The sequence below is a fragment of the Lacerta agilis genome, chromosome 12 (assembly GCF_009819535.1).
Source record: "Lacerta agilis isolate rLacAgi1 chromosome 12, rLacAgi1.pri, whole genome shotgun sequence".
Lineage (NCBI taxonomy): Eukaryota > Metazoa > Chordata > Lepidosauria > Squamata > Lacertidae > Lacerta > Lacerta agilis.
This window is the reverse complement of record NC_046323.1, coordinates 43969936-43997886: the sequence shown is the minus strand read 5'-3', so window position 1 is coordinate 43997886 and position 27951 is coordinate 43969936. Positions and strand designations below refer to the sequence as shown.

Below are 27951 nucleotides of genomic sequence, written 5' to 3'. Positions count from 1 at the left end.
ATGATAGCAAAGTGTCCTTTAGGAAAAATAATGCACACAGGGTGGTCAAGCTTTTCCTCCAGAGGAACACGTATACAGTTAATGTACTGTATGAGACTTCTTCCTGCTTCTCGGTGTAAAAGGGTGTACTGCGTTTTTTATGTTTCGCTTTTTATGCAAAACAATTCTTCAGGCAAATATTTATTTAAAAAACAAAACAGAAAGGGGAGTTTAGAGGCAAAGTGATATTAATGCCTTCTCACTCCAAATCCCAGTAGCTTCAAATATATCATTATGGGTTTCTGGGTGCCAGAGTTTCTGGGTGTCTGGATTTAGTAAGTGCTAGAATTTAACCAACGCTTGGAGAGTTGAGCTGGAAGTCAGACCCTTAATAGCTCAGCTCAGCTTCCTATGCCCAGGTTAGCCTGATAATGGCCAGGTCGTTAAGCAAACAAAGGCGGCAGGTAGATGGGCAATTAATTAACAAAGCAGAGATTCTATGTCAGGGGTCAGCAAACTTACCGTGCCTCGGGCTGGTTCTGCAGCGCCAATCATGCGGTGGGCCGGAGGGCAGGGGAGTGCGTGCCCAAACGCGTGCGCACATGCTATTTCCAGCGCACTTCCGGCTCGGAGGAGCACCGGAAATAGCTTGTGGGCATGTGCACAGGCCTCCTCCAACCTGGATGTGCACTGGAAATAGCGCTTGTGCATGCACACAAGCTATTTATGGTGTTTCTTTGACCTGGAAGTGGGCAGCCATGCTGCACTGTGCCGGTAAGAGAGGGCGGCGGGGGTCGCATGAGGTTAGATAAATGAGTCTTGCAGGCCAGATACAGCCCACGGTCCGTAGTTTGGAGACCTCTGTTCTATGTATGCCAGCCGGAAGATGGGTAAAGTCTCTCCCTGAGCTCCACCACGCCCCTCCTGCTTACCGGCAGTGACCCCATCATTGGGAACCTGGTGGTTCTAATTCAGAGGACCAAATACATTGTTTCTGTGCATGAGAGCTCCTGCATGCACACCATGCTAAAGTGGGGCAGGGTTTTCTTTCCAAAGCCAGCTGATGTGATTCAACACACTCAATACTTGAAGTGTCTTGCAAGACTCATATGTTTACATTCACGCTGATTTCTTCTGGTCCATGCTGCCACTGACTATACAAAAGATGCAAGTTTTCTGGCTTTTTCTTGTAGCACCATTTCACCCAGCTTTAGTTTGTTGCCATGCCCTAAACAAGTTGTGAAGGTGCTGCTGTTCACAACCCTATACTGTATAAAAAAAACATTGGTTCCAGCAAACTCTTCCGTTGGAATCAGAGGGGCTTGATCTAATAATATGTAGGACCCATAATATGTAGAGAAAGATAGTGTACTACCTAAGCAAAGTATTCTTTATTAGTGTTTTTATAATGAAAGCCAAATTAATGAATAATAAATTAGTGTTTTTTTTAACTGCCCTGCTATTAGGAACCTCTTTAAGTCTCTCTCTCTCACTCCCCCCGCCCCTGCCCCCCCCCAGTCTCTCTCTGTAAAAGTCAAAATTCACAAGGACCTTCAGAGAATAACAACTTGTGGATTTAATTACAGATTAAAAAAGGAAAACTGGCTTCTGTTAGAAACATGAGAAATCATGACCTAAAAAAAAAAATAATTTAAAATGGAACAGAGCTTCGGAAATGACAAAGTTTGTCCTCAAAAGGCAGTCAATTAGTTTGTCATTTTTCTCCTTCTTTAAAGGATGGCCCTCGGTGTGGGATTGCAAATGAATTTACAATCAAATTTATTCATGAAAAGGGTGCTTATTTTTTTAATGGAATCCTCACTGTTTACAACCCTTTTGCAGCTTCGCATAGATCCAGTGTTATAGGTATGGGCTCAAGTCCAGAGTTCCCCTTAAAAGACCCCAGGGCATGTGTTCATGCAAGAGGTGGCTTTGCCAAAGCTCCCTCACAGCTGTAGGTTCTGCAGGTATCTGCTCTAAGTGCACTTTGCTGGTTCTTTCTTCTATACCTGCATTATAAATTGTGTTGGACTGATTTGTAGGACCTGACAAAGACATGTTGCTAAGCAAAAGGGGTTGTGTAGAAATATGTAGTGGCTGTAAACTCTTTTAGGCACCACATTTCTGCTACTGCCTTGCTAAGCTCCACCCATAACACATCCTATTTCAGCTGTCTCCATCCATGATCTACTGGATTTCACCTGGTTCTTCCCATTACTTATCAGATTTCAACAGAAAACTGCTGGTTCTGCTTATAGGCTTCACCCAGGGGGCAAACCATTTCGCAATCAAAAGATGGCAAACTTCTTCAAGGTGTGAGATGTGTGCCAGCATAGGAGGTGGTTGGTTATGTGCCATTCTTAGAACCGCGTGCCCCTCTCAAATAAGCACTATTTAAAAGCCCAGAAATGATTATTCCAATTATCCGAGAACTACACAGATTGCAGCCTTTTCTGCTTTTATCAACACCTTTTCCTTATACTGAAAACATAGGGATCTTTAAGTAGTAGCTGTGTCACATGAATTGTTACTGCGTTTTTTTTATATTAAAAAAATCTCATTATTCAGGAAAACTCAGTAATTGAGAGCACGGAGGATTGCTTTATGCCAGCTTCACCTTTTCATACTTTACAATTGTAATGAGGCAGGTGTTGATAGAGTGCAAAATGTATTTAAATCGGAAAGAAATAATGCCACAATCCACTGTTAATAAGTGTTAGGGTATCATCACACACTTCTCCTCCTATTGATCTACCTGTGTGATGCAGGGAAGAACATGCATGCTAATATAACCCACACCATGATCTCCACCAACTCTAGGGCAGTTCTTTTTCGTATTACTAAGTCTTAGGAGGACTATTATCAAATATATTGTATTTCTATTTGGTGCAAGAGAACTGGAATACTATTCAGCGGAATATCTGAACAATGCACAGTGCTTTTTTTCTTTTAAAAAAATGTTTAGGGGTACTCTCATTTTCCTACTCAAACTGCCCCTCAATGAGGCCAAACTTAGATTCACAAAATGTTTAGGGGTATGCGTACCCATGCGTCCCCTCAGGGGGAAAAAAAAGCACTGACAATGCATCCTGAAATGGCTTTGCACAATATACCTAAAGGGATCCATTGTGTTTTCATAGTATTATAGAACTGTAGAGTTGAAAGGGACCCTGAGCATTATTTTAGTCCAACCTTCTGATTGTGCAGCTGTCCCATAAGGGGATCAAACCTGCAACCTTGGCGTTATGAACGCCATGCTTTAACCAACTGAGTTATCCAGGGTTTTCCTCCCTCTTAGCATGGTGCAGGGCAAGAAGAACTTTTATGCTGCATGCTGAGTAGCCACCTCTTAGCCTGAACAGTCCAAATGCTGCAATGGGGTACAAATCCAAGAAACACAACGCAGCCAAAGTCTGGTCATATTTTCCAGCTGCATTCTTTTTTAATTATTATTAAATAGTCAGGAGGAATCTTCGCTATCGGGCATAGATGTTTCAAAGTGCCATTGATTAAAAGAAACATACAAGTTGCCCTGTAACTGTCAGAAGACGCATCATTTCACAAACTCCCCCCATGGTGAATGCATTGTTCATGCAAAGTTTCCTGGTAGATGTTGGAATTTTACTTCCTACAACGGGTGTGTGTGTGTCACCAACCTTCTTGGGCCAGGCGGCATATTTGTTCAAAATAGATGGGAGGGGTGAGCATCCAAGGTAATGTGGGCATGTTTAAAGGGCTGTTGCTCAGTGTAGCAGAGGCTGAGCCAGGAACTGAGCAAGAAAAGCAAAAAGTCTCTTGTGTATTGTGGGTTTTTGCAGGGACGTTTACTGAAACTATTGACACTCGTGGGCACACATGGCACACTGGCAATCCCTGTCTTAAAATGACTTGTGACGGATGGGCGGGGCATAACAACAGCAGCAGCAGCAACAACAACAACAACAACAACTGCAACGTCAAAAATATAGGCAGACAGCATCCATTCTTTTTTTATACTTAGTATGGTAAACTTACCTGGGAAAATCTCCCAGGGTGGGAGGTTGGCAGAAGAAAGGGAAGCTCCCATGTGTGAGCTGGGAAGGTGCGGCTCCTTCTGTGTGAGACAAGGGTTAAGATCTACCCTTGAAAGGGGGATCTGTATTTTCTCTCTCTCTCTCTTTTTCCTTTCATTTTAGTTTTGTTTTTTTATTGTATTATATGATGAAAAGTTTCAATGAAAAAACCATGCAAAGGAAACATCCAACAAATATGAAACCATAAAAATTATTAAGGAATTGCACTCTTCACTGCTGCCACTACAGACACAGGCCTTTGCAGAGTTTAATTTTACTCCTTTTCAAAGCAGAATGTTGAAAGGGACTTATGTTTGCTCCTTTCTTCTGGGTGGTGACTGGGAGCAGAACAGCAGGTAGAGGAGATAAAAGGCCCTTCAATTTATTTATTTATTTATTTAAAAAAAACCTGAGCAAAACATGGGCATGCAATTGTCACACTTGGTTATTTACATGATTGTACATGGTTTCTTATACTGAAGTGCTATGCAAAAAAAAGAGCCCAAAATAGAATAAGTAACACGGAGGGAAAGATAATCTTAGAAAGTCCAGTTATGGATCGAGCATAATATTTCATTTACCAATTATTTCCTAAACATGGAGCATGCAAGCTAACACCCACCTCTGCCCCGCCTCCAAACGAAGTAGCCACGTAAACTTTAGCAAATGAAATTGCACCATATTAGTGGCTCCATTTTTCTCAAAGCAAAGCCGCAATGTTGTAAAATGGCTCCCACAACTTCTAATTACAAAAACATTAGCTACCTGAGTCTTCTCCAGCTGAGCAGATTAGCATAGATCTTATATGCTGACAGTTATGACCTTCTCTCCAGCAAACACTTGTCAAAAGTAATTACCTAGATGTTTAGGAAGGAGTAATGCTGGTGTGCTTCTGCCCACCTTTGCTTGTTACTGATCTAAAACAAGTAGAAAGCTTTGCCAAGAGGCACCTTCTTAAACCTGGCATGCAGAAATTTGTTGCCAGTCTGTCGCCGTTTTTAATGGGATATTAAATATTAGCTGCATGATATCCTGCCAATCAAACCTGCCATCACTAAAGGAGGTAGATAGAAAGAACCACTAGATGAGTCTTCCAGCTCTGTGATTGCTGTCACCATTTTTCTGGCTGTTAGATCAGGTAAGGAAATGAGCTGGGAGCAATTCATGTAATTATACCTTACATACATTTGTCCTCTACTAACTTTCAATCAAGAATTCCCACAAGTGAGACAGCTGCTGCGCTGAGGTTCTTGGCTTTCTGGCTTTCCATGGTTTGGCCACTGTGAGAACAAAATGCTGCCTTTGACAACCCACTGGCCTGATGCAACAGGCACTTCTTATGTTCTTCATATTTACTTTGCAGATTTCCCCGCTTAACAATATGTATTTGTTTGGTTTCATGAAGAATCATTTTTGCAAACTGTTAAACTGGAGCTTGGAGGTATGAAACGACTTTCTTAAGTACACATTAGTATTCTTGCTGGTACACATTTGCATCAATGGGAGCGGTTTTGCATAGCTGCTCTGAAATCAAGAGGTGCAAAATGAATTCTAATGAGCAAACATTCCAGATAGCTAGGCTTTATGCAATAAGGCTTCACTAGTATTCTAGTGAAGATGGAAAGATGGAGGGCACAAGGAGAAGGGGACGACAGAGGATGAGATGGTTGGACAGTGTTCTCGAACCGACTGGCATGAGTTTGCCCAAACTGCGGGAGGCAGTGGAGGATAGGGGTGCCTGGCGTGCTCTGGTCCATGGGGTCACGAAGAGTCGGACACGACTGAACGACTGAGCAACAACAAGTATTCTGCACCCCATTGTTCACCGCAAGCTACGTCCGGATGCATCCAACATTTTAGGTTCATCTGCATCTCAAAGCCTCCCTCATAATCATGGTATTAATTACTCATATTCTTTGCTTGCATTAATATGGCCAATCCTGACTATGTAAGTATAGAGGCACACATATCATTGTTGTCCATTAAAAGTTCAAAGGTTGTTAGCAGAGAGGTCATACACAACATTTCACACTGAAGAAGCTCCTTGGAATATACTTTGCTTGACTGTTCTTTGCCAAAATATGTCTGTGTTTAGATTGTGTAACAACCTGAACAATTTGCAGCCCAAATTGATGAGAACCATATCATCCCAAGCTGCTTTTTGAAAACTCACTTCAGGATATAGCAGTGCAGGCTGCTGCTCAGCAAACAATCCAATACATGTTGCGCACACAGTCCCAAAGGAGACAATATAAACCTCCATTTATTTTATTTGATGCAAGTACGTGATTCTGTGCACAGTGCACACATGGTACGTACAATGCATTTGCCCAAGGTATGGTCATTGTGAAACGTTTACCTGCAAACTGAAACAACTTGAGGCGTTTAAAACAACAACAACTTCAATATACAGTATGCACTTGTATCTATAGTAAATTTTGACATCTTCAAAGTTCCATAAAAGCTTGCTTTCCCATTTGAAATCTTGCATGGGAAGATGGGGAGGAGAATCCCTGTTCCATTTTCAGGTAGAGCACGAGACTCTTAATCTCACGGTTGTGGCAAAAAAAAATCTTGAATTGCAAGGGGTTGGGCTAGATGACACTTGTGGTCCCTTCCAACTCTACAATTCTACGATTTTGATATGAGCGATACAATCCTGCACAGCTGCTGTGTACCAGCAGAAAGCATCTCTTTAAATGTAAGGAGATCAATCACGGTTCATCTCTTTCATCCTTTCCATGATAAGGAAAACGCTTTTAATATCGGCATGCCTTTCTTCAGTCTAGGACCCAGTTTCAGTTTTGCAGATGTGGTGGATTGATACTTAGCAGAAAAATCAAGATGCAGCTGTTATGTGTTTCGATAGTATGGATTTGCTTTATAGTATTTTGTGTTCTGCTGTAAGCCACTTTGGACATATTTATATAAAAGCAGGCTTTAATATTAACAGCTTAACAAGAGAGGAAATATATCCAATATGCCCAGGGCTGCTAAAAGAGCCTGCAGGAAACAAAGCAACTTAACGTGACCTGTGTTTTATATGTTGGCCACCACTGACCAGAGCTCAACCACTCGCATTTTCCAGGAAGCAGCTCCCAGGTACCATGTCCAATCATATTATTATAATGAGGATTAAGGTTTCAGTTCCTCACTTGGCTTCATCACTCTTGTGCCAACTGTTTTAGTAGCAGTGTGACTGCACTAAGTCCTTTAGCTAATGATTATTAGTGAAGCTAAACATGGGGAAATGGCACTGCGATGCCACTTAAGGAACGAAGCCAAATTAGGCACCATTGCACAAAGAATTAGCAGATGTTACCTATGCATGCTTTAAAGCGATTTTTTTTCAATCATTTGCAGCTTTATAATGTTCTTGTTACTCATCCAAAAAGTTGTGGCCATATTCTTCAAAGGTGCATATGAACAAGGAAACTTCCAAATAACTAGCAGGTGTAAACTGCCAAAGCTTAGCTGCCCGCAGGGCATTTCTGCAGATAAAAGGCAGTGGAAAGTCCACTGTTCATTTCAAATTATATTATCCGTGCTGCTCATTCTAGCAAGAGTCAAGATCAGACTTACCGTCCAATTGTTGGAAATTTATCTGGAAGTAACTCCAATTAATTTCAGCTGAATGATGCATTAATATTTGATTGTGTAGGCTGATGGTAGGGCTCGTTTTGTCTGGCAGAGTTGCATAAATGAATAAGATTTATCATAGACTTGTAGAGTTGGAAAGGACCATGAGGATCATCTAGTCCAACCCACTGTAATGCAGGAATATGCAGCTGTACCATACGGGGATCAAATCTGCAACTTTGGTGTTATCAGCATCACGCTCTAACCAACTGAGCCATTATGAAAAAGAGTTTTGGGTATCTCAGTGCTCTCGTTCTAATTCTGGAACCTTTGCTGCTTGCCCATGTGCCTGCTCTTTGAGTAATGCCTGCTCTACCTCTACATTTGTAAATGAATTTTTTTATTATTACAAGGATACCTTGCTATTTCCAGAATTTCCCCCCTCCTCCAAACAAAAATTTGCCATAAAGACTACCCTGAACTTATTACAACTTGGGAAAGGCAAGCACAAAACAATGCACTTAGTCATTATGCCTAAAAAAAAGCTAAACTGCATCAAGCTGGATGCTTGGAAACCAATTGTATTACACAATGGGCAAGTTCTGTCATAAAAACAAAACAGAGCATTTCAAGGCCATATAGAGTGAATATTTTAATTCTGGATGGGAGAGAGAGAAGAGAGAGAATGAGGGGGGAAATGGCAGAGGCTTTGAGTTTTTATCATTTTCATGCATTATCACTTTAATTATTGACTATGCCAAGGCAATCTTAATAGGTTTTTTTGTTTCCTCGAAAACTTCTATGAACAGCTTATATCCCTAGGTGACAAGCTTCTGTTAAAGATAATTTGCACACAGTTAGACTATTTAAGGATAGGATTCCCAAAAGCAACTTCTATATGCGGAGCAATTACTTAAGTTATAATTACACTTACAATATATCTGTGGGACCTACAGGACTGTCTTGTATAGAGAGAAACTTTGACAATAACTACCAAGTTGCATGTCTTCTAGTTCTGAAGAGGAGCAAAGGGGCAGGGAGAGGAATGCCATGAACATTATCAGAAGGCATACTAAATATTTCTCTCTTTTTTGCTTGGTTTGCTTTTAAATTACTTTTACAGCTCTCCACAATACTGTCTGTAATACGGACCTGGAGGGGAGAGAGGAAATGGAGTTTCTGCATTTTTATGGGAACTAGTCCCAAGGCAGGAAACTTCCTTCTGCCAAACAGGGACATGAGAGGTAAAGGAACAGCAGAGGTGTGGCAAATGTTGAACTATAGGAACTCTGCGTGTCCACACCACAAGGTCCAAAAATACAAGGAGCTGTGTTGACACACAGCCACACCCAAATATTACCATAATACCCAATTTATTAAGATAAAGTGACAGTCACTGAACAGATGTTTAATGCAGCCTTTATATCAGAAATGCAAACAATCTTCCAAAGAAGTTTTTACCATATAAGTTTTAAGCATGAAACAAGAACCCCCATCAAAAACAGAGGGAGCAAGTATCATAGTTTGATTATTTTCCTCATTCTCAGATTTCCTCTGTGTTAATGTGTCCTACAAATAACAAAACACGGAAGCCTCGTTCTTGTCTCATTCACCGGCTAGAGCAAAGAGGACCCGTGAATTTCTCTGGTGTTTTGACAGATGACATCATCGCTCCTGCTCCAAAATAAATCTCGGAGCGTCAGTTCCCAACACCATAGAGAAGGCAGAGACAGCTGGAAATTATTCTTTACCAGAGTCCCTTCTGGACTATATAGTCACATTCTGGCACATAACTATAGATCCCAGCAAAGTAATCAGGGGGCAGTGAGGGTCTGAAGTTGGAAGGGGTGCTATATGACTATATTCCCCCACCCCCTTACTGGTTGTCATTCAGTATTAATATATATGTCCATGGAATGTGTGGGTTATTTTTTTTTATGACCGCATCTGCTATAATGCATATGTGAAATATACTCAGAGTTGAGTGTTGATTTCATGCTCTTTATTTCAGCTCATGGTAAACAGTGAGTGAGTGGTTACAGGTGGGTAGCCGTGTTGGTCTGCCATAGTCAAAACAAAATCAAAAATTCTTTCTAGTAGCACCTTAGAGACCAACTGAGTTTGTTCCTGGTATGAGCTTTCGTGTGCATGCACACTTCTTCAGATAAGTGAGTGCTTTTCCCTGAAACCTCTGGCTATATATACATTATTTACACAATGGGTCCCATGTGATTGGCTGATTCAACTCCCCTCCTGGAGCCTGATTAGGCTGCTCCTGCAGGCCAATCAGGTTGCTGATTCACTTCCTCCTGGAGCCAGATTGGGCAGCTCCTGCAGACCAATCAGGCTGCTGCCTTCTAGGATCCTACCTGCCTATTGTTCTAGGGTCTAAGCTCAGTACATAACAATATGACTTTTATATCCAAAGATAAAAAATTTGATATGTTGGCATGCATATAAAAATTATGTTTTAAAAAACCTACAGGTTTTGTGAACTGGAATTTTGTAAACAACAAGTAAATTATTCTTCCCTTAAGCATTGTCGACCCTAGAATGTATATCGAGTTCCTAGAAGCAATTCCACTGCCTAAGACAAACCTATGTATTAAAACTAAACAAGCATTTGTCTTCACAGGGCACAGAAGAAGTACAGGCCCTGGATTCAAATGAAGTAGCTGCACCTCAGTCAATGGCATGTATACAGAATAACTCAAAGAGGACGATTTTAAAGTACTTTAATTGGTGATACCCAGTGCATTTATTAAAAAAACAAAACACCAGGACCACAAGCCAGTCAAGAAATAGTGGCGAGTGTGGTAGGACCACCCTCTTGGCACCGGTTTGGGGTTGGAGTAGGGTGGTGATGACTTTAGGCAGAGGCGGATTTAGGAGAGTGTGAACAGTCACACCCGATGCAGAGCCTTGGGGGTGCCACAAGGACGCCGGAACTACAATGTGGAATGGAAGCCAAGATGCAGGGGGTGCCAAATTCTAGCATCACACAGGACACCACTGAGATTTCAGACCCGGCCCCCAAGGTCTGCTATAGGGTTGCATGGATACACTGGCAGAGCCAATCCATCACTCCCATGGGTCACACACACAGCACAAACCTTGCTGCCATCCTTCCCCTTCTCAGCTTCACCCAGGTAGGCTTGTAGTGACATTACTGTCAACAAGGCAGTTCGAAGGATCTGCCCAACCACACTGGTGAAGGCAGTGTTAAGCCCACTCAAGCCCAGTTAATTTCTGTAGGAGGTTAAGTGCATGCTTAAACTCTGCAACTGAAATTAACGGAAATGGAGAGCACTGCGTCTTCACTTTGTTGTGCTTCATATTCCTAAGCAACATGGTTCTGTAAGTTTGTAAGGGTACATGGAGCTTTTGTTAGGAGACATATAGACACACATACAGTGGAGGTTGATAAAGGGTACACACACAGCTGTCTAATGCACTTGAGTACTATCACAGACCTTGACTGCGCTGCACATGGGGGTCAGAGTGTTGGCGATATCATCCCAGCAACAGTGACACTGCTGCTCATCGCAACAGGGATAGGGTGGGCAGCAACTACTACTTGCCACTGCCTTTGCCCTCCACACCCTGCTAGGATTGCCTCCCACCGTGTGCCAATAGGCTATGCTTGCAAATGCACAAATCTACAGGTTTAACTTAATACCACACTGTATTACCTCCTAGGTTATTTGTGGAACAGTTGAGCGCCAAGATATTCAATCTACTGTACATACATTCAACCCACGGTACTTTTTATGGCATAGTATGTTTGCCATCATAAGCTCCCATGAGATTATATGAGTGACAATTTCAAACCAGTTTGATCGTTTGTTCTTACTCATTAATAGCACACTTGAGTTACCCCGGGCAAAGTTACAGCACAGAGCTTGCCCAGACACCAAAGTAAACCAGGCAACCACTTCGGGGTGCCTGTCTCAGCTCTGACAATGTCTTGGGGAGAAGGAACATTAAATGGGCAGATGAGAAAATAATACCCAGGTCAGCTCTTGATCTTTTAATGTGATATTGTTAAGCTGGTCAGCACAGGACAAGGTACAGGGAGGAGGTGAGGAAGCAGCAAACTTTTAATTCACCTAGGGCAGCAACAAACCTTGGGCCTCCGAGTGGAATTCTAGGCACGATTTCAGGTCAGCAAAACAATTTACAATCAAGGCTAGACTCCAAAATGACTATAATCAAACCCGCAGTGCACTGCCATGGCTCTTTTGGAGGAGGATGTTCGTTGTTGATCTGCAATGCTTACCATCTCTGGGTCATGGGAATTGTCAAATTAACTTGACAGCACAAACACGTTTATAGCCAATTCCGAAGTCCAGAAATAAAGGCTTAATTGTAGTCATACTTCTTTTGTGCTATACAGCTACACTAGCTGGAACTCGCTGATGTCAAATATTCATTTAAAGAACTGTACGTTTTCTCTCTTTCAAACACAACACTGTGGGCTCTCTTTCATTATAAAAATCCAGGCCTCATTCTCTGCTCAGTTCAGTTCTTTTACAAATAAGGAAGTGTCAGGCAGTTTTAATTGAGTTGGAGATGCTACACTTAAGTTTTCCATTTAGGCTACCACCCCTTCAAATGTCTGTTTCATTAAATGTCAATCTTCTAGTGATAAGGACCCTTCTTGTTGTCTGAGACTGTCTTTCTAAATTCAATGGTGGGTGGAGAAAAGGGTGCATTTGACAATAAGGATTCTTACCTGCTGCTTTGGCAACATCGGCTGTGGTGATATTGAAGACATTTGAGTGCACTTTGAAGGTCACAGCTGGCCCCAGCATGCTACAAAACATGATGTGAAACAAGAGGTTGGTAACTAAGGAACATAACATACAATATATATTCAAGGATAATTTATCATCTCCGGTGTTTTATTAGGCTCAGCTAGATGCTTATACATCTCAATATCAAAGTAAGGTACATATTGATTTAGTTATGAATGAAAAATTCAACCAAACGTTTTGTAAAAATGTAAAATGAAAGTTGAACCAACAAGTACCAAGAGTAATGAATGGGTACCAATGTATTGCTTTCATTATTCCAATAATTATCAATATCCATTCATCATTCCCAAACCTGAAAATTTATTGCTACTTGGGTGGGCAAGGTCTAGAGAATGTGGATTTTTTATTTTTTATTTTTTTTAAAGGATGTGATTGTCACTTTCTTTCCTCCTGTAATATCCCTGTATAGGACATGACAGGGAAGTTCTTTTTTATCTTATGGTGCCCCACATCCAATCTGAATGCCCACTTCCAGAATATTAGGGGCTCATCTTTCTCCCCCTCTCCGGTTCCTTCCCTCCCTCCTTCCCTCTCTCCCTGCATCCTTTCTTCCTTCACCTCACTCAACATTTTATGGCTTTTCAATATTCCATAAGTACCTGAAGTTACTAACCATAGGTTATTGTTTGGAAATTGGGGGGGGGGGTTCTGCACACACAGGAAGTCTACAGAGTATAGAGAAATATCTTGCTTTCAGGTAGCTTCATTTCACTTCCAAACTGATAGGCACAGGGCACTGAAGTTTGATTTCAGAGGAGTAATGATACAAGTGGTGTGCATGTTCTTCTTATATAATTCATTGCATTAAATTACTGCAAAATAAGCTACAGGATCATTCACAAATAAGCAGTTTCAGGACTGAAGCCTGAGTCAAAATCCACAATTAGGTCACGCTTCCTTATGTCCAGACCACCTGGCATTATGTTAAGTAGCAGCTGATTTTTCAATTAGGGTTCGGCACTAAAGACCACATTAGGAACTTATGATGACTCTGAGCCAGAGGTCTATGCCTCATTTACACATTTTAGCTACAACTAATATTATTTCTGCATCATTTGCACCAACGTAGTGGTTAGGAAGGCACAGATAGTCAGTGTCTTGTTATCATTCTCTAGAATTGAAAACAAAAGAACCAAGAAGTATTTGTCTTTTGAAATGTTACAGATCTAGTAAGCAGCAAGACACCTCAAATATTAAAATCAAGTCGGCACCCCGTAAGTTAAAACATACACTCAATATAAAGGACATATTTCTACATTAAACATTTGAAATGTTTATAATCCAATGACAAGAAGTTATTTATGAAAACAATTACTGGGCACCAAATTCATGTGGAGCCATCAGTTTAATTAATAAAAGTGTATCTCATAATGTCCCCAGTTATTCTAGTTTCGAAGGTATCTCCTAAAATTTTGGGTGACAAACATAAACTAAGTTAGCAACCCTTTCCAGGGAGCACACCCAGTACAATATTAAGACAGTATACAGGAGAATCCATATGTACATTAACATTAGTAGATGACAATATTATTTGAACCATCTTCTTCCAAAATGCTTCAGTGCTATGCCCACCACATGTCAAAAATATAATGTATTTTATGACATAATGCATTTTTTTTGGGGGGGGGGTGGATCTTTGTGCCTTGACTTTCAAAATCCATCCAGTTCTTGAGAATTGTATGTTAGAATTCTATAACAAGATTGTTTCTTGTATAGACAGACAATTCCTTATCTGGGAAAGGAGCATTTAAATTGTGAAAGTTGTTGGCATAGCTCCTTAAGCGAGAAGGTTGTAGGTGAAATCTTACTGTAGTAATTGTCCCATGTGGACAGTAAGGTATTAATAACATTTTGCCACTTTAGGAAAAGCTGCCTTTTCTCCTTTATTATCCAGAGGGTGGAGCACAGAAGAAGGTTTGTTCAGTATTTTTAATTGCTGGATCACCTTTATCTTTTTATAGCCAGACAAATTTAGCAGCATGGTATCAATGTAGTAATTTGGGAAATTCACATCTTCCTTTAGAACATGAGCTATGTACACATTACTAGCTTAAAACACAGCTAGGTTATTCTTTTCCTCAATTCAGATTGAAGCTGGTTTGGGGAAAAATGTAACAAAATGCAATATTTCATTTAACAAAAACCTACAGGATAGGTTTGAATTGTAGCTAATATTGTGTGTCCATATGAAACTATTAAACATTTGTGGCGGAAAAGGAAATATTTTTGGTCCATTCTTCTCCTACCATGAGCGCTGCAACCCCAGAGTCATCTGCGACTGGACCTAATGGTCAGTAGTTCCTTTACCTATAACTAGTAAAAGTATCAAAGAAATAGAAATATACACCACTTGGATAGGTCATTCATTTGCGGTGCTATCCTGGACTCTCTTCCTGAGAAAAATTGTTCATTTGGAGTCATTAAATATATCTCCCTAGATTGTGGAGGAGAAAGGACTGCTGGAAACAAAATGATGTAAAAGGAAGATCTTTGGTCTGATCTAGCAAGACTGTTCTTACATTCTTATGGGAATAGATCCCATAGCAATTTATATACAGTAAATACAGTATACAGTAAATGCAAAGTTTTTTCAATAGAGGCCATATCAGCAGTGAAATCTACACCTTTCCCATTATGTGCAGACCTCCTTCACATGAATTCTGCACATCAGTTTTCATTATCATAACCTGTCCATACCTTTATTCTGTATTGGATATGTTGGGAACTGACCAAGCAGAAATGCAGCAACTCATAAAAACATTCTTTTTCTGTTTTTTGTTTCTTTTTTTAAAGCAGCTAATAGAGCCTCAAACTCTTATTGAATAAACATTTCAATAAGAATGTGTCTACTCTAGGGAAAATTGGGCTTTTCATTATGTGCAAGAGACATATAATACCACAAAATAAAAAGTAATAAATGATAACAACAACGAATATTGATCGCATTGACTTTGGGAGGGATTCTGCCACTTTGGTATTCTGTACAGTGCCTTGCCTACTGTTGGTGGTATTGGTATATACATGCCAAATGGCAAGATTTATTTGTTACGTTTACATCCCACATTTCAGCCAAGGAGCTCAGAATGGCAATTTGAGCCTCACAACGAACCTCTGAGTAAAGTCAAGCAAATACAATGATATGTCCATTTGGGGAACTCAATAGCAGAGTGAAGTTTTCAGCCTAAATTTCCCATGGTCATCACGATCAGCACACTGTTTTACTTTATGCTATTTGTAGGAGAACCTTCCCCCTCGCAAGACTTACTGAGAAAGATCTTGACACCAGCAGCAGTGACATATGAGATATTGCTCTTTCACTCAGTTCACCACACCTCCTTGAAGCTTGGCTAATATTAACCACAATTGTTTTGACACCACTCTTAAATACTAATTCCCACTGAAGGGCGTAATGGTGTTTATGACCTGATGCATTTCATTGCAAACAAACTCTTCTCACATATCACCCATGATCTAGCTGGTGAGTAAAGAACATTGCCTCCTTTGGGGCAGATTACATCACACACAAATTCAACAAACTGTGCAAGATGAAAAAGAGGTCATAAACATAAAAACACCAGAGCCCAGCTGGTCAAATGAATCAAAACGCCTGAGAAGCATGGCATTGCTGCGTATCTTCAGTGACTAGAAAAGGATCTTAATCATAGAACTGAGAATTAGATCACACTGTTAGTTGCATTCATGCACATTTTCAATAAAGCATTTTGGTTATCCTGGATTTACATCCGTTTAACAACGCAATTGTATATAAAGGTGATTGTGCCGATTGAGGATAGTAAGACAGCAACCCTAATCCTATTCAAAACAGTGTTTGCTTGATCAAACAAATTACTTGAAATGTACAGACTAATTACCCCCTCAGTTGGTGAGGGTTTTTTTAAAAAAAAAATCAGTAATGTTACTTTCATATCAGCTACGTATTGGATTTAAACAAAAACCATCAGCCTCTGAACAACACCACAGACGGTTATCATCATTTATGGCAGGTTCCAGTCAATTTGTCAGGGATGACTTGATTCCATGTTAATGATATTATGTTCCTCTCCCTGTTTTTTACCCTTGCCACACACGATGAACAAATTTTTATATTTAGAATTATTATTATTGCTCTAATTCCAAGCATATGATTTCGCATCTATGAATGAACAAACTGAAAGCCAGAAAGAGAGAGGTGCAACATTATCAATACAGCAGTTCCTGCATCACTTTCAGTTGCGGGCTACAATTACTTTTATAAATGAGGCCATTTAAATTCTTATAGATTGTGGACTGAACTTCATATGACCACACTTCTTTCCCTCGTAGGTACTTATTAGGGAAACATAAAAGGAAGATCACGGGGAAGTGAAGTTACAGTCTGCCATACCCCCTAGTGGAAAAGTATTTGAGAAGCAAGCATTGCTGGTGGCATAGTCAGCAACAAAGCATGGAGGTGATGGCAGAAGGAAACAAGTTTTGTGGCTCCGAAAGCATGCCTAAGAAGTTCAAAACTCTATGTAAAGGAGGACAGGGTACCTGTGCCTTTCAGAGTTGTATAGAAAGCATTTCCTCTTCCCTGAAACATACCCTTGTTCTACATAACTGTTAGATACGGGCGTCTTGTCCTCCTTTAGTCACACTATTCACAATGTGCTAAAGCACTGAGGTACAGTGATCAAGTCAAAGTACTTCTAGAATGAAACTGTGGGGGCTGAAGCCAGTCTGTTGTTGGTCCTGAGGATTAAGTCCCTAAGAAACACGGGACAAAACAATGCACTTTGATAATTAATTATTTCTGGAACACTAAGCGACAGAGCTTGAACAACTTAAGTGGTATACATTTAGCAAAACACACCAACATAATTTGGTCTATGATGTGTTTTGGCTTTCAGGTGTGATGCTGTTGAATGAGTGCGATGTTGCATTTTTATTTTGAGAGCTACCCACCAGCCACATTTCGGCAGCACCAATACATCTGTGCCAACATTGGGCATGATCCACTTGATGCTTTCTGCATGGCAAAAGGGGGCTGCTGGCTCACAGCCCCCAAACAGGCACAAATGGGAGGTGGCAGGAGAGGAAGGTTTGTGGAAGGGAGATCCTGTACACAGAACAGAGCACACAGGAAAGGGAAATAAGGATACAATGATTGACTGAAGGATAACCTTATATTTTTAACTTAAAATGAATTGCAAGATGAGACGGTAGTTTAGAATATGGTGGGTGTCTAGGAGCACACAGTTAGCAGATAACAAAGGAGTCAAAACTAGATAATTTAGATGAGATTGTGGCTATCATAATAATTTATTTTACCAAGTTCAGAAAATGGGCTGAGTACCCAGACAGGCCCTAATTTGGACTTGCACTTTAATTGGCTTGTCTCCAGGTCACCAACACACAGTCAGTGTTCCTTTCCTTCATTATCCCATTCCCTTCTTCCAAATTAACACGATGACAGGTCAGGGGTGGCAGCAAGTTCTTCCTCTGTTCCTCACCTCTTCCCTCATTCATTCCCCACCCCCATCTTTCCAGTGCCCACAGTGCCATGGTAGCCCAATCTAGGTGCAGGAAATCCTGCAGAAACATGTTCTCCAGGGCTGCTTGCAGCTAGGACACTACTAGATTCTAGCCTTTGAGTGTTTGGAAGGAACTATTACAAGAAGTGAGTGGGAATCAAGGTGGGAGAAGAAGAGATTCCTCATCACAGTTACAGGCTTGACTTTGCTTTGTGGAAGTTTTCATAAATAATTTTGAATGAGCACATATGGAAATAGATAACATCAATACAGAGACCAAAAATAATGCCTGGGGTTTAAAATTGTGCACTGTGGAACATGTCTTTCAATGAGGTTGAACTCTTTCACTAATACCTGCTCTCATTCTTAAAGGTAAAGGTAAAGGTACCCCTGGCCGTTAGGTCCAGTCGTGGACGACTCTGGGGTTGCGGCGCTCATCTCGCTCTATAGGCCAAGGGAGCTGGCGTTTGTCCGCAGACAGCTTCTGGGTCATGTGGCCAGCATGACTAAGCCGCTTTTGGCAAACCAGAGCAGTGCACGGAAACGCCGTTCACCTTCCTGACAGAGTGGTACCTATTTATCTACTTGCGCTTTCGAACTGCTAGGTGGGCAGGAGCTGGGACCGAACAATGGGAGCTTACCCCGACGCAGGGATTCAAACCGCCAACCTTCTGATCAGCAAGCCCTAGGCTCAGTGGTTTAGACCACAGCGCCACCTGCGTCCCTTACCCCCAGGTTAAAATTGAAGGCCTGCTCAGGCTGTACTTGGTCCTCAGGATGCTAAATGAAATGAGGAAGAAAGTCAGACAAATCTCGAACTATCACAAGGTACCATGTTGTTCATATAAATGGGGGATCTCCTGCCTTAAGTCATGCATACTGGGGTGGGGTGTGGGGTGCCTTAATTCCACACAAAGGCTCATGACGTCTGAACTGGCAATGACTGACTAGAAATGAAATCTTGACTTGATATAGTATAGCTCAAAGAAGATGCTGCAGCAAGTGGGCGATTTCCATGTTAGGGATCATTGGGGAAAGGGATTGAACATAAAGCTGCCAATTTTATAATGCCATTGTACAAATATATAGTGTGACCTCACTAGTTCTGGTCATTTCACCTTCAAGCAGTGCTGGAAAAGGTTCAGAAAAGGGCAGTCAACATGATAAAGGGGTGTGGCAACTCCTCAGTGTGAAACATGAGGTGGCTATCATGACACAGTAGATTTATTACATCTTTTCATGGAGAAATTCCAGCTACAAGTGTATAAATTAGAGAAGTCTAATCTGTTAGATGCTAAACAGCAGCCATCTTCTAACCTTGCTTCATTCAGTGACAGGCCCTCAGGACAGTATGTCTGAATTAATTACATGTACCAATCTTCCTTATATCTGTGATATCACTTGTTTGGGGACTTTGATATATGTTTGTCAGATGTAAATGAAATTCTCCTGCAGGATAATTACCCTTCACTGGTTCAACCTTCCTTTGAAGGGCTAACCAAGATATCCTGTTAGTTCTGTTAGAATTCTAATTCTGTATATGAAATTAAGTTTTAAGATCTACATAGTAATTGGATTTTAGCTCCCGAGGAAATCTATTTTTCTACTCACATGTTTTGGAAAGTCAGTAACTTTTTCAAAGAGTGGGTCATCGTTTAGAAGATGAGGGATAAGGAAGTTGGAGAAGACAGACATTTGGTTCTTGATGAATTTATTTTGGATATATGGAAAAGGCAGGACTGGTATGGAAAAGGCTGGCTTCAAGAAGTGACGTAGATTTACAGGTCAGAAACTATGCAAACTTCACTTGAATCTTGGTATATCAAATAAGTAATTCCTTGCAATTAAGACTACCACCCTGGCTAAAATGCTATTTATTTTTAAGTACCTGTAAATCTTTCCTTTGCCCCTTATTTTCCTTCTTTCTGAAATATTTCTGGGTTCTGTTTTTGTTTTTCCAATTGGGTTTTGCTTACCCTGTGTTCATAAAACAATCACTGGACACACTACTAAGATTTACTTTTATATTACAGGTTTGGGTTCTTTACTGTTCTAATAAGAAGCTGGTGGCAGTTCTGTAAAAGTTTATGAGGTTACATAATCTCAAGTTTTGCTCACTCTGATGTTTTGTTCTGTAACCTATCATAGCTAGGCAGTGGCGCAGTGTCAAATTTTGAAGTGCAGGAATTAATAATGGCAGCCCCCACAGCTGTGCCCCAAGAACAGTCCAAAAATGCAGAAAACTGTTTTTGACTTGGGAGACCTGGGCTTGCCTCCCAATTAACCATGTGGCATGAATACAATCCTGTGCTATGCATCGTTACCTGGCATTAAGCAGTGCTGCTTATCCTTGATGGCACAGGTTTGACTTGTAAAATTCATTGATAAAAGATTCTCAAGTCAGCTCAGATGCAACTTTTAGCTTCAAACTAGAAATGCAAACAATACAGTATTGCAAAGAAGTGTTACCAGCTAAATTGCTAGCATAGAGTAAATGCACCACCAAAGAAAAGGAAAGCATTCAGGCTCTCAATTATCTTACTTCCTGTATTACCATCTGCGGCAATAATAAAAACCTCATTATCAATTCATTGATTTGCCAGAGCAAAGAGAGTCCGCCAACTGGTCTGGAGATTTGGCAGGTGATGCCATAACTTCTGGTATGAAAAAATGAGAGCTGTGCTCCCCCCCCCCCCAAAAAAAAATAACTCCTACTCACCTACAATTAGCCAGGTACTGCACCTGGAGAGAGGAGACAGCCTCATTCTGAAAGACGTTGCATCAGTCTGAGTTGAACACAAACACCAAATAGCTGCACATTAAAAAGTAACTGCAGCATACCCAAATTGTGCAGGATTCGGCTTAGATTCAACTAGAATTACCAAGCGAATTTGCATGCTGAGTTAAATATACCTATTTTACACCGTTCTGAATCCAAGCTACTCATAATTTCCTTAGATGTTCACCTTTACAACCAACACATGCCTTGTGTCATAACCTATCAGCATGATGAAGTGGAAACACCAAGTATCACAGCAGTGTTTAGGTTCTGGATGAGTAGGTTTGATTAAATGGCTGATTGGGTTTTTCAGGTGATATCAATATAACAGGAGGAAACAAAGAAAACCCACCACCAAAGGCTTTAGCCTTCCACTTAGCAAAACTGCTGCTGACATGCCAATTCAGGTACATACAGCTCTATCACATACGATCAGGAATGGGAAAGGAACTGAAGTGTAAGCTCCTTTGCCCTATTAGTCACTAAGACCAAATCGGAGTTTCCAAAACTTAGGTCTCCAGCTGTTATTGGACTACCCTAGTTAGCAGGACCAGTGGTCAGGGATGATGGGAACTGTAGTCCAAAAGCAGCTGGAGACCCAAGTTTGGGAAACCCTGGACCAAATGGATCATTTCTATACGGCTTCTCACCCATTTCCTAAATGCATCTACTTAAATGAAACCTCCTGGGATTTAAATGGGAAATCCAAGTTAGCACTTTGGGTATGGTTATTTGTGACTTGTTTTAGTCCTCTTCATAACAGGCGAGGGCTGTGGGACAGGACTGAGGAGATGCAGAAGAGGAGGGCTATAACCTGGTTTTTCAGCCAGTAAAATACACTTTGTTATCACTGGTTTTAAATTTGACTTGTTGCTAGCTGGTGATGTGATTTCTCTCAGAAATTCTGCACTTGGGAAAGTAAAATATGTTTCTGCACAAGTGCTGTGCAACGATCACTACAAGTCAATTTAGAACTCTTAGTTAAAAAAAAAATCATCCAAAGATATGCTGGGATAGCTCAGTCAGTAAAGCATGATACTCTTAATCTCAGGGTCACAGGTTCGAACCCCACATGGGGCAAAAAGATTCCTGCATTGCAGGGGGCGTTGGACTAGATGACCTTTGTGGACCCTTCTAGGATTCTCGAATTTGATGACTGCCCAGGACTGTTGGCTCAATTCTGAATCGCTGCTAAGGGGACTTCACACAACACTAAAATATGCCTGGATTCACATTAGCATTTCAAGATGAACCTCATCAATGCTGACAAACTAAAGATTTCTGAAAAGTTTACCTGAAAAAGGACTAGATGAAGACATTTTGTTGCCTCAGACAGAACAGCCAATGCCACCCCCAGATTGGCGAACTTATTTTGGCACCTGAGGCAAAAACTCCCACAAGCATCTCTCCCTCTGGCAGTAAAAATGCAAAAATAAATGAAATAGCTGACATCCCAAATGGACTGCCCTTTGTCCAAGGATTCCTTCCCAGACCAGATGATGCAGAGGCAGAGAGTGGACAGAGCTAGGTGTGCCATGCAGCTTTTCATCCCCAAAGCTACCCTGCTGCCCTCAGGTGCACTGAAAGATACTGTCTCTTTGCCAGTGTTTAAGGAAGATTCAGCTGCCAGTCTGGTCAGGGTCTATATTTGGAAGTGGGGAGAGGTGCCTTCTTGCCATCGTCTTGGGTAGCAAAACATCTTTGACCAATACTGCTGGTGCTGCCACCACTTGATAAGCTGGGTTTTCAAGTTACAGGCTTTACTTCAACATTCACTGAACTCCTATGCCTTGGGTTTATTATTATTATTATTATTATTATTATTATTATTATTATTAGTTTATCTCATATATTTCAAAACAAAATAAAAAATAAAAAAACCTTCCAGTAGCACCTTAGAGACCAACTGAGGACCAACTGAGTTTGTTCTTGGTATGAGCTCTCGTGTGCATGCACACTTCTTCAGATACACTCATGTATCTGCATGCACATGAAAGCTCATACCAAGAACAAACTTAGTTGGTCTCTAAGGTGCTACTGGCAGGATTTTTTTATTTTTTATTTTGTTTTGACTATGGCAGACCAACACGGCTACCTACCTGTAACTGAATCATATATTTCAATTTACTCTACCATTATGCTTTAGGATACAGAATAGAATTCTCAATTAAAATAAACCCATGGGAAGTAAGGTCTAGAAAACCACAAATAAGCAAAATAGTTGTGTGTGTTTTTATGGAAACATATTTTATCTCCTGAGTAATGTACCTAGATTTACTTCAGGTTGGTTTGCTATATAGAAGTTTATTATATGATAATTAAGAGAGGAGAAACTCTCAGAGGAAAGACATTGATGTGTGTTCACATTACCCCTAAGAAAATCTTTAATAAGAATACAATAATAATTAAAAAACCCAGTGAAGTTGTTTTTTCCCATCATTATGTTTCACAGCTCTTTCCCAACTATCTGTTCACATCAGCACAGCTTCCCTCATTTCTGTTCATGTGTTCTCACCAGGGGGCGCTGCTGGGGGAAGTACGTCTTCGCCCTGTGCCAAGGGGTGCACAACTTGGCTAGAGATTAATTGGGAATGGCTCCAATTGGTGTGAAGCTGGTTTAAGAAACAGCACATCAAGCACTAGTATTTTGTGTCAAAAGTTTAGGATACCTATATGGTTAGGACAATGTCATGTAAACAAGGATTAAAAACCCAGCACTGGAAACGCAGTTAACGAGAGTTTGAACACAGCCATTGTTGCAAAACACATGGACTAACAGGATGCCTATTGATTTTGCCACCCACTTTCATCTCCTACGATATTGGTCCAGCAATCAATCACCAGAGGCCACAGACACTCATAATTGGATTATAAAATCAAACTTATCATTTTGTGTCTGCTTGCATAATTATTCTGGCGCTTTAATATTCTTTTAATGATCCCTAATGATGTAATACAAAATAATGGAATTTGTTTCACAGCTACATAACCATTAACAAAACAGATTAACCATAACTAGTACTTTCATAAAAGATCAAGAAAGCAGCCAGAACAACAAGCTGAAATGCCTGCAAGCTAAAATGCCAAACCCTTGTTTTCACCATCTTGTCTTTGCAATTCTGTACTCCGCATGTCAAATGCCACATGTGCTACAGAAACCATTCGGATGACTTAAGCATAATCACGGGTAGCATGCTATTGGCACCACACCCGAGACTATATAGGTTGCAATCTTAAACATGCTAACTATGAATAACAATAGCAACCCGAATCCCAAATTCCTAGTGCAAGAGGAGGTTTGGGTGCATCAGAAGTGTCCCTCTGACCAGCCCTGCCTGATTCCACCAGTCTCCACCAGCAGGGAAGCTCTGCCACTGAGAAGTATAATAATGCACCTACTCAAACCCAACAGACCCAGCTCAGGTCCTGTGCATACTGTTGAAAAATCCAAAAGAAACAATCACTCACTGCCTTGGGGTTACAAATCTGATCCCCACCATGGCCGCCTCGCTCTTGCAAAAGCAGTGATGTTTGCAAACTATGCACACACCCCACTTTGCACACCCCGGAGGCTGTAATGGCAGCACATATATCAGCTTTATAAAACTGTATTTAATATGGAGGTCATGCACAAGGCTGTACAATTGTTTTCATCAGCTGTAACAAAGGAAGAGGAAAGAAAGAGGCCACTGTGGACAAATGCCGGCAGAGATAGTGGCTGGCCTTTGTTTATTTATTGATCTATTTACTTATTAAAACTTTTAAAAACATAACATTCTCCCTTCCTCACCCCACCAAGCTGTCTCTTAAACTCGTCCCCCTTCCTTCTTGTTCTCATGCAAAACGGACAGAAATAGACTTCTTCTTTGTCCCTTGCCTAGCTAGCTTCACCCACAACGGTTGAAGCCAAGCCTGAAAGTGACCTGCTTCTTCTGGCATTGGCATAGCATTTGTTCAGGGATGCAATTTTTATTTTTAACAGCTGTTCTTCTTATATATCTGCCCCATCACTTCCCCAAACCACTAAGTGATTCATTTCATTTCATTTTAAAATGCAGTATGTCCATTTTTTGTACCTAGTCTCCCCTCCCTCAAAAATAAATGCTGTTTAGGAAAGCGAAACATCTCCTTCCAACCCAATGCTGCCTGCAGAAGTGCTGGGCTTCTATAGAATGATCCATTTAAAAAAGAAACAAAACTGGAAACGTTTGTTCTAGACACTGGAGGGGGAAATAAAGGCGCACGGCATGGGCCCAGAATGGGGAAAGGTAGCATAGCAGAGATTGAGAGGAGGGACAAAACTAACAGTTTTGCCCAGTGGCAGACCAGAAATGAAGATCTATGAGGGATAAAACAGAAAATACAGAAGCTAGTGTGCCAATCCTGCACACAGAAATATCTCTTTGGGCACAGCCTCTGTTCCAGTACAGATGCTCTATTGCACTTCTACACACACACAAACACAGATGACATGACTTCCAATGATGTGTGGGGAGGGAAAATACTGCCTGCTAGAAGCATGTTCAACCCTTAGCTCCTATGGCAATGAATCACCTCTACTTGTCCATTTACTTCACATAAAAGAGCTGTCAGATCTGCGTTAGGGTTGCTCACGAGTAATCAGGCATGAGTCTACACTGTCTTTTAACAGTTTAATGGTGCAGACTATTTACAGTGCAGAGAACGTGAAAACATGACCGTCCTAGTCACTCGCAGAATCCAGGAGTGCCGGTTTCCGGCTGTGACCCCAACATAAGAATTTCGGCACCCCAAAGCGCCGCCTCCCCGGCAGGCCCTTGCAGAGCCAGGCAGAGGCCCGGGCCAGGTAGATAATGTGCCCCCCTGGGGATTTCAAGGCTTGAACTGTATCTGTATATAAAGACAAAATGGAAAATATAGACACAGTGGTACCCTGGGTTACGTATGCGATCTGTTCTGGGTCGCGGTACATAACGTGGGCGTGCGTATCACGAACACACAAAAGAAAACAAAAAAACCCTGCTTCTGCGCATCCGGGGGTCGCGCGCACTCCAGAAACACTTCCGGGTTGCAGGCATTCACAACTCGAATGTCTGCAACACGGGGGGGGGGTGCATAACCCGGGGTGCTACTGTATACAATAGTGCTTTTTAAAAATACATAGGGGAAAGGATTATTTTAAGTATTTACATTTAAATAATGGTGAGCGATTGTGAATATGCTGACCGAGGCCCCCTTTGGAATCGGAGGCCTGGGCCAAGTGGCCCATATGACCCCCCCTCCCTCTGTTTTGGCCTGCTCCCTGGTCTCCTTTTGACCCTTCTGTGCAACTGGGGTGACGGAAGTGGCGTGCTCCCCTCAGAACGAAACTCATGAGGCGTGTTGGGGCTCTCAGCAGCATCTCCAAGCCCTTGTCTCTCCCGGCTGTTTCCAGCCTGCCCCTCCCCGCTGGAGGAGGCGCCGCTTTTCCCGCTTGAAGAAGTTTCACTACTGAGGAGGTGTCAGGGCTCTCAGTACATCGACAAGACCTCCCGCCCTGCCGAGGGCAGTTCCCTCACAAGAACCAAAAATTCTCAAAGCGGTTTGTTGTTGTTGTTGTTCAGTCGTTCAGTCGTGTCCGACTCTTCGTGACCCCATGGACCAGAGCACGCCAGGCACGCCTATCCTTCACTGCCTCCCGCAGTTTGGCCAAACTCATGTTAGTAGCTTCGAGAATACTGTCCAACCATCTCATCCTTTGTCGTCCCCTTCTCCTTGTGCCCTCCATCTTTCCCAACATCAGGGTCTTTTCCAGGGAGTCTTCTCTTCTCATGAGGTGGCCAAAGTACTGGAGCCTCAACTTCAGGATCTGTCCTTCTAGTGAGCACTCAGGGCCGATTTCCTTGAGAATGGATAGGTTTGATCTTCTTGCAGTCCATGGGACTCTCAAGAGTCTCCTCCAGCACCATAATTCAAAAGCATCAATTCTTCGGCGATCAGCCTTCTTGATGGTCCAGCTCTCACTTCCGTACATTACTACTGGGAAAACCATAGCTTTAACTATACGGACCTTTGTTGGCAAGGTGATGTCTTTGCTTTTTAAGATGCTGTCTAGGTTTGTCATTGCTTTTCTCCCAAGAAGCAGGCGTCTTCTAATTTCGTGACTGCTGTCACCATCTGCAGTGATCATGGAACCCAAGAAAGTGAAATCTCTCACTGCCTCCATTTCTTCCCCTTCTATTTGCCAGGAGGTGATGGGACCAGTGGCCATGATCTTAGTTTTTTTGATGTTGAGCTTCAGACCATATTTTGCGCTTTCCTCTTTCACCCTCATTAAAAGGTTCTTCAATTCCTCCTCACTTTCTGCCATCAAGGTTGTATCATCAGCATATCTGAGGTTGTTGATATTTTTTCCGGCAATCTTAATTCCGGTTTGGGATTCATCCAGCCCAGCCTTTCGCATGATGAATTCTGCATATAAGTTAAATAAGCAGGGAGACAATATACAGCCTTGTCGTACTCCTTTCCCAATTTTGAACCAATCAGTTATTCCATATCCAGTTCTAACTGTAGCTTCTTGTCCCAAATAGAGATTTCTCAGGAGACAGATGAGGTGATCCGGCACTCCCATTTCTTTAAGAACTTTCCATAGTTTGCTGTGGTCGACACAGTCAAATGCTTTTGCGTAGTCAATGAAGCAGAAGTAGATGTTTTTCTGGAACTCTCTGGCTTTCTCCATAATCCAGCGCATGTTTGCAATTTGGTCTCTGGTTCCTCTGCCCCTTCGAAATCCAGCTTGCACTTCTGGGAGTTCTCGGTCCACGTACTGCTTAAGCCTGCCTTGTAGAATTTTAAGCATAACCTTGCTAGCGTGTGAAATGAGTGCAATTGTGCGGTAGTTAGAGCATTCTTTGGCACTGCCCTTCTTTGGGATTGGGATGTAAACTGATCTTCTCCAATCCTCTGGCCACTGCTGAGTTTTCCAAACTTGTTGGCATATTGAGTGTAGCACCTTAACAGCATCATCTTTTAGGATTTTAAATAGTTCAGCTGGAATATCATCACTTCCACTGGCCTTGTTGTTAGCAAGGCTTTCTAAGGCCCATTTGACTTCACTCTCCAGGATGTCTGGCTCAAGGTCAGCAACCACACTACCTGGGGTGGATGAGACCTCTATATCTTTCTGGTATAGTTCCTCTGTGTATTCTTGCCACCTCTTCTTGATGTCTTCTGCTTCTGTTAGGTCCTTTCCACTTTTGTCCTTAATTGTGGTA

At 41.6% G+C, this 27951-nt stretch overlaps 1 protein-coding gene across 1 annotated transcript in view; it reads right to left on the bottom strand.

Moving 5' to 3' along the window:
• The window catches only part of PTPRN2 (protein tyrosine phosphatase receptor type N2), a 583237-nt gene that overhangs the window by 347741 nt on the left and 207545 nt on the right, over nt 1-27951 (bottom strand). The window contains exon 11 of the mRNA XM_033165163.1: nt 12346-12425. Within this exon, the coding sequence (XP_033021054.1) occupies nt 12346-12425 (80 nt within the window). The remainder of the gene's footprint in view (nt 1-12345; nt 12426-27951) is intronic.